The sequence below is a fragment of the Gymnoscopelus braueri genome (assembly GCF_963280865.1).
Source record: "Gymnoscopelus braueri genome assembly, chromosome: 6".
NCBI classification, from domain to species: Eukaryota; Metazoa; Chordata; class Actinopteri; order Myctophiformes; family Myctophidae; genus Gymnoscopelus; species Gymnoscopelus braueri.
In genome coordinates, this window is record NC_137607.1 from 12,418,374 (window position 1) to 12,431,581 (window position 13,208).

A 13,208-nucleotide genomic window follows, 5' to 3' on the forward strand; every position below is an offset into this window, starting at 1 on the left:
CATTTTCAGATTTGGGGTCCTTGACATGAAAAAGTTTGAGCACCACTGATATTATAGCAATATATGTTTTGTCAAAAAACTGTTAGGATTTAGAAGACATAATGTAGAATCCCCAGAGGCAAAGATTTGAGTAACAAATGTTTGCTTTAAAAAAATATATATTCAAAGACTTGAACAGTACAAAAAATAGCAGATCTACAAGCTCATAGCGCGGCACTCGGTGCCGCGCTATGAGCTTGTAGATCTGCTATTTTTGAATAGCCAAAGAAATCTAAAAATGACACAGATGCGTTCCCGGATTGAATGGGATAACAGTATCCTTGGACATGCAGTGTCCTGATAAAGCATGGTGTCACAGTTAAGCGTCATGGTGAGTGTTTATAAGTCCAGCTCCTCATTCTGATTGACATTCAGCTCAGAAGCAACAAGCCAACAGGACAAACACAAAGCTTTGAACGGTGAGTCCATTTTATCTTCAGTTTAATGTTTTAATATTGTTTACTTAACTTTTCTTTTATGAATAAAATGTAATTTTATCCAATCTGTATGATAGAGTATGCTAATACAATATAACTTATACGATCTGTATGGTAGAGTATGTTAATACAATATAACTTATACGATCTGTATGGTAGAGTATGTTAATACAATATAACTTATACGATCTGTATGGTAGAATATGTTAATACAATATAACTTATACATTATGTATGGTAGAGTATGTTAATACAATATAACTTATACATTATGTATGGTAGAGTATGTTAATACAATATAACTTATACATTATGTATGGTAGAGTATGTTAATACAATATAACTTATACATTATGTATGGTAGAGTATGTTAATACAATATAACTTATACATTATGTATGGTAGAATATGTTAATACAATATAACTTATACATTATGTATGGTAGAGTATGTTAATACAATATAACTTATCCTATCTGTTTGGTAGAGTATGTTAATACAATATAACTTATACATTATGTATGGTAGAGTATGTTAATACAATATAACTTATACATTATGTATGGTAGAGTATGTTAATACAATATAACTTATACAATCTGTATGGTAGAGTATGTTAATACAATATAACTTATACATTATGTATGGTAGAGTATGTTAATACAATATAACTTATACATTATGTATGGTAGAGTATGTTAATACAATATAACTTATACATTATGTATGGTAGAGTATGTTAATACAATATAACTTATACATTATGTATGGTAGAATATGTTAATACAATATAACTTATACATTATGTATGGTAGAGTATGTTAATACAATATAACTTATCCTATCTGTTTGGTAGAGTATGTTAATACAATATAACTTATACATTATGTATGGTAGAGTATGTTAATACAATATAACTTATACATTATGTATGGTAGAGTATGTTAATACAATATAACTTATACAATCTGTATGGTAGAGTATGTTAATACAATATAACTTATACATTATGTATGGTAGAGTATGTTAATACAATATAACTTATACAATCTGTATGGTAGAGTATGTTAATACAATATAACTTATACATTATGTATGGTAGAGTATGTTAATACAATATAACTTTTGAGACATTTAGATCGTGTCAAAGTTCATGTCTCACCTAGACACAGGATCTGACACAAAATCAGCTCTTAGGCAGGAAACCGGGTTCAAATCCGATGGAGAAGAGGAAAGTTATATAGTGCAGCTAAGCAAACTTTAAATGATTGTAGTTAAGTACTAATACTTTATCAAAAAAGCACGATCACTGTCCCAAACTGAAATAAAAACTCTGTTCTATCTTTCTTTCTTCATTCTTGCTGTTTGTAGATGAAGGTGTGTTTGCTGCTCCCTGTGTCCATCCTGGTTCTCCTGGCCCCAATTGAAGCTCGATTCCGGGTTTTCGCTAAGGTTAATGCAGCTAAAAAAACTGAAACTTTGGTCCCCGTCCCCGATGTCCCAGAAACTTTGGTCCCCGTCCCCGATGGCCCAGAAACCTTGGTCCCCGGTGGCCCTGAAACTGCTGCCCCTGAAACTGCTGCCCCTGGCCCTGTAGCAGTGGCAGCTGAACCCATGGACACAGGCGCTGCCCTCAGACAACAACTACTGCCGCTAAAAGGACTGGGTGATGAGTATCATCAGGTACGGTGAAGCCATAGTGACAAACACATTGTAACTTAATTATATTTACACTATTTGTACAAGTAAACACAGAAGTCAGCGTCTATTTCTCACTTCAAATGTTTTCAAAAACATTATTGAGAGCAACGTTTAGTTGTAAATGACATTGTACATTTATTTACATGGCTCTCATGTTGGATTATAGCTAAAACCAAGCAGTGCAGGTTGACATGAGCAGGTGCTCTGAGTCTTTGATTAGACAGCAGTCTGTTATAGAGCTCACCGGTCATTATCAATAAATAATCACTGATGATTGACCAATCAGAATCAAGCATTCAACCAAGCTGTGTAATAAGCCTTCATAACTCCTTCTCTTCATTTGTGTTGTCAGCTTCTGTACAACATGCTGCTTCAGCTCTCATACAGCATTCCATCAGTGGCAGCTGAACCCTTGGACGCAAACGCTGCCCTCGGACCACAACTACTGAAGCTAAAACGACTGGGTGATGAGTATCATCAGGTACGGTGAACCCATATTGACAGACTCAATGTAACTTAAATATATTTACACTATTTCTAACGCTACAAGTAAACACATAAGTCAGAACCTGCAGGCCAAAATAACAAACACAACAAACCCATAAAGTAGCAGATATGAGGGGAGCCTCACTTAGTGTATGCATAGTGCTGAAGTGGTTAATGTATGTTTTGTAATGATAATCAAAATCTACAAATTAACTAGTAACTAAAGTTGTCAAATAATTGTAGATGAGTAAAAGTAGGCTACAACATTTGCCTCTGAGATGTAGTGGAGTAGAAGTAAAAGTATTGAAAATGGGAAGTAGCCTACTCCAGTAAAGTCAAAATACCTCAGAATTGTACTTAAGTACAGTACTTGAGTAAATGTACTTAGTTACTTTACACCTAAGGTGGGTGTGTGTCGAGCCTTCATAACTCCTTCTCTTCATTGTGTTGTCAGCGTCTGTACAACACGCTGCTTCATCTCTCATACAACATGCCACGCATGGAGGAGACGCCAGAGACCAAATCTCAGCCACAGTGACGATGACGAAAAGGAGGAAAAGCATGAGGAGGTGGAATGGGAGCATGGGTTATTAGCTATATGAACTGAATTGACGTAAATGTAATGTTAAACATGTTCTGTCAAAACAGCTTAAATAAATTGAAATAAGCTAAGCTTCAGGTTCACAGAAGATGGATTGATTTGGACTTTTTTTTAATAGGTAGTCCCCCCCCCACTACACACGCATGCACACGCACACACACACACACACATGTGTGCGTGCACACACACACACACACACACGCACGCACGCACGCACGCACGCACGCACGCACGCACGCTCACGCACGCACGCACACACACACACACACACACACACACACACACACACACACACACACACACACACACACACACACACACACACACACACACACACACACACACACACACACACATTTAAAGGACCACTTCACCCCTTTGCAACCTACAGTATGTTCATGTATTTTTGGTCCTCACTAAGCAACAGCAACCAATGGGTGAGAAGAGGGGCGGGACTTGACAAAGGGTCAATTACATGAAGATGAAGTTGTAAAAAGTGCTCCTTTAACTGAATACAACAAACCAAGACAAATGTCTTGTGTGAATTAAGTGTCTAATAAAGTTATCCTGTTTGTGAACATTATACTGTCAACCTACAGTATTTGAGTTGAAACATTTTATGTATATAAATAGCCTAGGCTTAAAATAAGGCTTAAGTGGTTAATGTATGTTTTATAATGTAATAAGTTATATCTGCAAAGTGACTTTTTAACAAAAGTTTTCAAATCATTGTAGTGGAGTAAAAGTACAATGTTTGCCTATATTATATTACTAATATATTTAGTACTGTGCTGCATATACGCTAAACCCCTGAGGAAGAAATGATATGGCTTCTTATATCTAACCTTTATATGTTACCATCACTTATAATACTTCTACAATACATTATGATATTTGACAGCTTGCAAGAGCCTAAATGTCTCCACTAGGCCTAATAGCTATTGTTTTGGTACAGCCTATCTTGTTATGGTTCAGTTTGTCCTTCAAGCAGCTACAGTATAACTATGATCCAACTATGACAGTTGTCGTGGAATTCTGGATCAATCAGCAATCGATAAGGCACATACAGCAGGAGTCGAGACAATGTTCTAGGTGGTGATGTTTTATGCTTTATGTACATGATATCATGGTCAGAAGTACATTAACACTCATGTCAGTGGTCCGGTAGTTCTTGCCTCGAGCACAGGGCAGAGATCATAGTTATACTGTAGCAGCCTGAAGGACAAACTGAACCATAACAAGATAGGCTGTACCAAAACAATAGCTGTTTTTGAAAATTGCTGATCTACAAGTTCACAATGTTTCGCATCGCGACATGTGTGATCTTGTATATCTGTTATTTTTGTATAGCCCATTCAGTCCGGGAACGCATCTGTGTCATTTTAAGATTTCTTTCCATCATCCATTCCCATTTAAAAAAAGCTAGTCTATAATTTGTTGTAAACATGAAATCAATTCTTTACACAACGGTCACTGACTCAGAACAGGTAAGAACTCACAAGCACAAAACGGAGACAATCAAGCAACTGTTCAAAGTTCACAAAGTTTAATCCAGTATAAGGACCAAGGATCAGAACCAGATCAAACAGTGAAGGTAAGCGTAACCAGCAGGGAGCAGGCAGATAATCACAACCAGGTCATTAGCTAGGAGATCAGAAGGTTTAGTGTAATGTACTGTAAGACAATCTGGCTCAGCACAAGTGGAAATGGACAGTGGTGGAAAAAGTAGGCTACTCAAGTTTTTCACATAAGTAAAAGCATAAATTCTGCAATGTAGAAATACTCTGTTAGGGCACGGTCACACCGCACTTTTATTTTACCTCTGGGGCAGAATCTGCCAATGCTTTGTCAATGCAAATGAGTGGATTCATGGTCTTTTTTTCCATGAATCCACGCATTTGCATTGACAAAGCATAGGCAGATTCCGCCCCAGAGGTAAAATAAAAATGCGGTGTGACCGTGCCCGGAATTCAAACTTTACTTAGTGAGTAAAAGTATTGGTATCAACATGTACTCAAAGTACTAAAAGTAGAAAGTACTCATTACGCAGAATGTCTCATTTCACAAGTTTTCAGATGTATAAATTGTATAAATATCTTTTGAAAATAGTAGATCTACAAGCTCACAATGCGTTGCATTGCGACACATTGTGAGCTTGTAGATCTGCTATTTTCAAATGGCCGAAATGTGCAGTAGATAGGGTTGAAGTGGTTAATGTATGTCTTGTAATAATACCGGTAATCAAAATCTACAAAGTAATTAGTAACTTCAGTTTTCAAATAATTGTAGTGGAGTAAAAAGTACAATATTTACCTCTGAGATGTAGTGGAAGTAAAAGTACTGAAAATTAAGTACAGTACTTGAGTAAAAGTACTTAGTTACTTTACACCTCTGTGTATAATGAGGGAATGAGATGCAGCTGAGAATGAGGTGATAACATGGAATGTGGGAGTGACAGGAACTGAAATGACAGGACAGGTACTGACCCATGACAACAAAAGAGTAAACTGAATGAATGGATACAGGGAGATCAGGAAGGATTCATGACACTTTATAGGGTCGGCTTTGCTGCAGATGTGTCTTTTTGGATGTACGTACACAAATGGCTAATATATCTCATCACGTTTCTCTGTTTTTCGGAGGGTGGGGGTGTAGTTCTGGCCTGTGCTGGCCTGCGCTTACAATGAAACTAGTTATCAATAGTTTCATCCTGCTCTTCTCTTGGGGCCAGTGCTCTGATCTTCATGTTAATAGATTTAAGGGAATAGTAGTGACCTTTAAATGAAAACCAATTAACACCTGCAGCATAATGTCTGCTCTCAGCTCCCCACAGGTAAAGTCCATTGGGATGTGCGCTATGACACTTGCTGTACCAGAACGCTCCAATAAATTCTCTAGCACAATTTCCACTCCAGATATCCTGCTCTCGATCTAGAGTGGAGAATTTATATCCATGATGACCGCTTAGTGAGTCTCCTGTATGGAAAGAGTTCAAAAGGGAATATACAGTAAGTGCAATACAACAATGACCACATCATCATCACACAGCTTCACAGCATATATTTACCACAAATTCATTAGAACGTTTCTTACTGTAGGCTTAACCTCCAAATAAAGTTAATTTGACTGCCAGAGTTTATTCATAATGTACTCTCCCCTGTGCCAGCAATTTGCGTGTTTTTTAATTTTTTTGTTTTGTAATTTTTCATTCAAATACATTCTCTGATTGTGTTGTCAAGCACCTACGATTGTTCCACCAGTAGAGAGCAGCACATCCAAACATTGATCACCTCGCTCACCCCCTCCCAAACAGGCCCACCTCATATCCGGTCATTCAAAGGATGTGACGTTTTCGACAATCCCTGCCCCGCTGATCGGCCTGAAAACGATGTGATACACTACGACGATGACTGTTAGTCACCCGGACCAAAGAAAATAGAAGTTGAGCTGTCCGTTTGTCTTTTATACCGTGTGAAAAAACGTGTTTTTCCTTATTCTGGCCGAAAATCACCGGAGAAAAACAACGTGACCCGGAAATGAAAATGTTTTTTTACATCCGGCTCCGGGTGAGTGTGACGTAAGTGGAAAACGAAAGTGTTGATGAGAAATAAACACAGCCGTGCGATCACAGATTAAACAATGAAAATTCAAAAGAACGCATCAATGCGATCCTGGCACTCAAGCGATGGATTTGAAAGAACGCATCGATGCGATCTTGGCACTGTATGTGTTAATACATTCTTAAATACTGCTACAATTTTGTATAACACCACTAGTTAATCGCCCAAATCATTAATCCGTTTTTAGAATGGCAATAATTGTATTTTATTGCGCTACTTTTGGGTGTTTGGCTGGATAATGGCAGGTGTTTTTGAAAGATTATGGTTTGCATTTATTTACACAGGAGATCGGAGAGATATACAGTATAATCCTCCACAGCAAAATCCTGAGTCTTGATTGAACTGTGAGGTTGTAAGAATGGACCTTTTTGTGTAACATTTTCATTCAACTCTGTGAATGCACTCAGTTAAATTAAAGACAAATTACACTGTGGTAGAGGTTTGGGTTGTGTTGATGTACTGGCAAGATATATTCAATAATTACAATTTGATAATCAAAAATAGTCTCCCCTTTGACTTAAATTAATTGCATGGTGAAACAGTCTCAAAATGCACTCTTTTAGCACACAAACAAACACAATTTAACAATTTACATTACAAAACCAGATTCAGTTTTTCATGTCAATTTCCTGTTGATTTTACCATTTTAATATTGAAGATATCTCACCAATATCTGGAGTTACATTATACTGTAGCAAGGTATCTACACAACCCAAACCTCTACCAGCTTAGTTTTAACCCCTTTATCCATATGTTATACTTTAGCTATTCAAAAATAGCAGATATACAAGTTCATAGCACGGCACTCGGTGCGGCGCTATGAACTTGTAGATCTGATATTTTAGAAAAATCTTGAACATTTTGTGCAGATATCTGAATAAGTATTTTTTTTTCCACTTTTGACTCAAATCTTTTTTAGTCAAGTTTTTTTTCAAAAAAGTATTTTTCAAAAAACTGTTAGGATTTTGAAGACATTGTATAATCGGCCTCAGGTCTGAATGGGTTAACTCTCAGAATTCTGTCTGATTGCACTTATTTATGTATGAGGATGTCTTTACTTATCACTGTACATATCAAGCTCACCTGCTCCTCCGTCTTTGAATCCAGCAATGTTCAGCTTGTATCCATCGGCCTCTGAGTCGATGTAAAAGGATGTGTACAGAGCAAACGCACTGTTCCCACTGAAGTCCTCCATGTCCACTCTCAACTCATATCTTCTCCGTACAGTCAGGAAGAAGACGTTCTCCAGCCCTATAGGATAAACACATAAAGCACAGTCAGAAAGATGTTACATTTTCAATACTTTTACTTCTACTCCACTACATCTCAGAGGCAAATATTGTACTTTTACTCCACTACAATTATTTGAAAACTTTAGTTACTTTGTAGATTTTGATTAGAATTACAAAACATACATTAACCACTTCAGCCCTATATACTTTGGCCAATCTACAAGCTCACAACGTGTCATGATGCGACGCATTGTGAGCTTGTAGATCAGCTATTTTCAAAGGGTTTTCATACATTTCATAAAAACTTGTGAAATGGGACATTCTGCAGTACTTTTTCTTTTGGTACTTTAAGTAGGCCTATATAGTGATGCCAATACTTTTGTACTTTTACTCAAGTAGATTTTAAATACTGGACTTTTACGTGTAACAGAGTATTTCTACTTTATGGTATTGATACTTTTACTTAAGTTTTTTTTTTTTCAAGTAGTTTATGATTACATCTCTGCTCCTGTTGTTAGCAGATGTTTACTCAACATACTGTAGCTTCTCACCGTGAGAAATACTCACCTAGCCAGTATTCTCCATCAGCATTACCAAAGCCTCTCTTGTACTGGTCCCAGGGTCTGTAGAAGTTCACTGTGCCATCCATCCGTCTTTGAAAAACCTTAGCAATAAAACATAGAGAGGGGAAGAGAAAAACAGAGAGAATAAGAAAGAGGAAAGTGGAAATATGACTGATGGTTCTTCACGTCTAACGTAAAATAACATTGACTTAATGCTATTGAGTTTAACAATAGGAGGTATATATGCATGTATATATTAAAGACATTGGGAAAACTGAAGTGTCAATTAAACTGCCTAAAGGTCATCTTCCTGACACCAAAACAAAGGATTGGGATAAGAACCCAACTCATTAGGCTGTTGTACAAGAATCTCCCATATCTATGGAAAGTCCCCCTTTTCAGGAATGTAAATAGCTAGTTAACCTGGTACCACCCATGGATGTGACATTTCACCACACACGTTTTAGGCATCCAGTAAACTTTTAATTAAATTAAATATGTAATTAAAGTGAAATAAAGATACAAGCATCCTTCAGGACACTGAAATATTCTTACGGTCCACTTCCCTCCATCCGTGTCCATGTCACAGTACACCTCTACAGGAGTGTCAAAGTCAACAGGGTAGATGCTGTAGACCCCACTGGGAGCACGGTTGTTGAGCATGTCCACATCATCACAGTCCCTCTGGGAATGCACAGCCACTGGGCCCAGGACACACAGGAGGAACACTGCTTCATAGAATGACTATAGGATGAGAGATTTGGACAGAAATTGGGGGAGAAAACATGATGTAATTGCTGGTCTGTTGACAATGTCCACAATCACCAATAGACAGTGGTGGAAAGTAACTAAGTACAACTTTGAGGAATTTCTACTTTACTGGAGTAGTTTACATATTCAGTACTTTTACTTCTATTCCACTACATCTCAGAGGCAAACATTGTACTTTTACTGCACTACAATTATATGAACACTTTAGTTACTAGTTACTTTGTTGATTTTGATTATTATTACAAAATGTACATTAACCACTTCAGCCCTATATACATTTTGGCCATTTGAAAATAGCAGATCTACAAGCTCACAATGCATCGCGATGCAACGCATTGTGAGCTTGTAGATCTGATATTTCAAAAGATTTGTATATATTTGAAAACTTGTGAAACGGGACGTTCTGCATAATGAGTACTTTCTACTTTTTGTACTTCAAGTACATTTTGATACCAATACTTTTGTACTTTTACTCAAGTAAATTTTGACGTCTAATAGCCGACTATGGCTCACTGGGTAGTCATAGAATTTGGTCGTACTAGTTTACATAAAGACATCAAATGTGTTGTCAAACGCACAAATCCCTCTCCCCTCAAAAAGTCAGTGAGATATATGTACTTACCATCCTGGTTCAGAGAGGAGGCCAGACAGGTGGTGTGACTCCTTGGTGAGGGTCCTTTATATATCATCCAAAAACCTTCAATTTCATCACATTTACTGGAACCTGGACGTAATAATGTTGTGTAAATGCTGGGAAGCAGCCTCGTGGGAACTTTGCACCTGTGCATCAGGAGCTCAGCCAATATGGCTTCTTCGCAAGACATCACCCCTCGGAGAAAAAAAATATGTTTTAATCAAAAAAACTGTTATTGTCATAGAGCTACAATATGCAGTTTTAAGTGTATGCTCCTCTCTATTGCCACATTTTGCTCCATCTGGTTGCTTTTGCCTTTTGCCTTGACTGATTGTTTGAGCTCTCTCTGTGCTGTGTGAAGGCCTCTTTCGAGTGTTTGTTCAGTAACAGGGGTCTCTCCAGATCTTTATTAAACAGAAAATACATTTTCAGGTAGGTGACAACATTTCAGCCAATCAGGAGAGAGTACCCAGAGCGCAGGGGGACAACGCCTGTCGCAAGTTTGTGCCTTGCGACGGGCGTTGTCCCCCTTGAGTAAAAGATAAACTATTTCTAAAACAAAAAAATATATAGTTTTTAAAAAAAAATGTTAATGGCAATTATAATTTATTAAGGCATATAAGGCTTATTATCCAGGGATCCTTTTAACTATACTGCTTGATAATAAACATGATAAGCAGAGACCATTGAATACAAATAAAGGCGCAGCGCTTCCCACTAGGCTCACAGGCTAAACTGTAGGTGTGTGTGTGTGTGTGTGTGTGTGTGTGTGTGTGTGTGTGTGTGTGTGTGTGTGTGTGTGTGTGTGTGTGTGTGTGTGTGTGTGTGTGTGTGTGTGAGAGAACGTTCAGAGTGTACCATCTGGACTCAAGGCCTTGTTTATCATTGACCTCTGAGACATGTTTTCCAGCATTAAGACAGGGCAACAGATACTTGTAAATGCTAGCCTGGTAAACCCTCCCTCCGGAAATCTCAATTCCATTTCATTTCAGGAGTGAGTCTGGCATGATCCGCCTTTCTGCAATATTGGCTCTGTATGCCAAACGGCCGGGCCTATCAGCGTCGTCGCTCATTGTTCTGTGATTGACAGCTTACGTTGGCCAATCAGGTGGCGAGTTCGAGTGAGCCCAAAACACGAACGGCAGCCATCTTTTTCTTGTGCGGCCAATTCTCCGCTATTTTTTTACTTCAAAAAGCTCTCTAACTTCTATTTTGAGGCACGGAATTTACTTATAAGATATCGTTTGGATAGAATTTAGTTGTTTAACTTCATATATGTGGTCAATTAATCATGACAAAGCCTATTTAAAAAAAAAAAATTAGAGAACCGGTAGGGGCGGGCAGTGACACCATTGTACCCGAAAAAGGCAACCCATTTTGGGTATGGCTGTCTCAAAAGTCCCGTCGCGTCACATTAAGACTGGTGAACTGCTGATTGGCTGAAGGGGAAAAATTATCATTGGCTGAAGGGGTTGTCAGTCAACGGTATTACTCCCGCCCAACTCCAGCACAGCCAATATTGCAGACAGGCGGATCATGCCAGACTCACTCCTGAAATCAAATGGAAATGAGATTTCCGGAGGGAGGTTTACCAGGCTATGTAAATGCTGGGAATTGAAAACTAATGTGAAAACACAGCACCTCTGTGTTACGCTCTTACGTCTCTTACTGTAGTATTTTTTATAAACAATAAATATTGTTTTATACGATTTGGCATTTGTGTTTGAACAGCTATAAATATGCCACGCCCCCAACATTTCCCATAGCCAAGGCTGTGAGTGGAAGTAGTATTACCATAGCTGCTTGAGCACAAATATATGGACACTTACAGTATATCATCAATACACATTTAATTGCATATTTAACAGTAGGCTCCCAGTGCATTGTAAATAATATATGGTTTTGAATGCTAGACATTTACGATGTACATTTATAGGCCAATATTATACCAGGTACAGTCAATTCAGAATGTACAACTATAGCAACGTTCTTAACTCATGATGTTAATAATCAACAGTTCAAACTGATCCATTCTGTTACCTGCATGTAGTCACCTTTTCAGAAGTCATTTGCATATAACTATATTTTAAAAGGCAACTATATAGTTGTCTAGATTTTCTGCAGTTTGTAAATATAACGTTGTTCCTTATCTGTTGTCCGATCTTTTGGTAGGGCTTCATACTAACACCTAACCTAACACCTATCAAGTCTAAGTCATGTATTCAACGAGAGACTAACAAGTTGGATTTAACCTTTTTGCTGTACTGGATGTGATGTATACCCAGATGTAGGTACCCCGTCCAGTTAGAAAATAGGCAAATGTCATAAATACACAAGTAGATCTGCAAATATCAATTATTTACAGATGTCTTGGTGCTGTTGCAGATAAAAAGTTTTCATAGATTTCATAGAATCTTCATAGACTTGTTTTATAGCATCATCAGTGCTAATTCATATTTGGTGTTTACAAATGAGCTTTTCTGTTAAGGATAAGGATAATTCCTTTTAACAGGTCGTTCATGTAAGTACTTGCGGTCTTGTTTCCAATGAGAACCTGTGAGCAATTGGGGTTAAGAGTCTTGCTCAGGGACAAATTTCATATCATCGGCACATATGCTGGGATAGCCTGGAATCGAACCTGGGGCAACCAGGGCCAGCTGGTTCCCTAGGCGGGCTCACTAACCACTCAGCTATGACCACCCCTAATTAATGTTAATATGTTGGATTCATGTTAATGTGTATTTTCAGACTTTTAACCACTTAAACCCTGAATATTAAGTAAACTTAACCTTTGTACTGTACTAGTTCTGCTTCTTTTTTTCCCTCTACACGAGCTGTGACCATTGTGAGCTGGTAGATCGCCTATATTTTCTGTGAATAAGGATGAATATGGATGCTAGGGTTCAAGTGGTTAATGTAAAAAAAAAAGTTCCTATCACAAAAGGATTTGGTGGCGCCCATGTGGTAGCTCCGAGGACCCCCTAGGGGTCCCTGACCCCCTGTTGAAGACCAATGCTATAGAGTGTTTGTTCAGTAACAGAATCCCACCATCTCTTCAGCTCCTTAATAAACTGAAAATACATTTATAACCCAACTAAAACAATATTTTATTTTTTATTTTTTT

The 13,208-nt window shown here is 37.8% G+C and overlaps 2 protein-coding genes across 2 annotated transcripts in view; one reads left to right on the plus strand and one right to left on the minus strand.

The window, feature by feature from the left end:
* Window positions 1-3,201, plus strand: part of cdh24a (cadherin 24, type 2a) — a gene marked incomplete at its 3' end in the record, with an annotated part of 105,910 nt that extends 102,709 nt beyond the window's left edge. The window contains exons 18-20 of the mRNA XM_080430452.1: window positions 1,848-2,159; window positions 2,530-2,658; window positions 3,118-3,201. Of these exons, the coding sequence (XP_080286578.1) occupies window positions 1,848-2,159; window positions 2,530-2,658; window positions 3,118-3,201 (525 nt within the window). The remainder of the gene's footprint in view (window positions 1-1,847; window positions 2,160-2,529; window positions 2,659-3,117) is intronic.
* Window positions 3,202-5,953: 2,752 nt separating this feature from the next.
* On the minus strand, window positions 5,954-12,130 carry LOC308086808 (microfibril-associated glycoprotein 4-like; the record flags this gene model as incomplete). The annotated part of the gene is made up of 5 exons (XM_080430453.1): window positions 5,954-6,240; window positions 7,968-8,135; window positions 8,684-8,780; window positions 9,235-9,423; window positions 12,125-12,130. 5 exons carry the CDS (start codon window positions 12,128-12,130, stop codon window positions 5,954-5,956), a joined length of 747 nt encoding a protein of 248 aa, XP_080286579.1.
* Window positions 12,131-13,208: the final 1,078 nt, after the last annotated feature.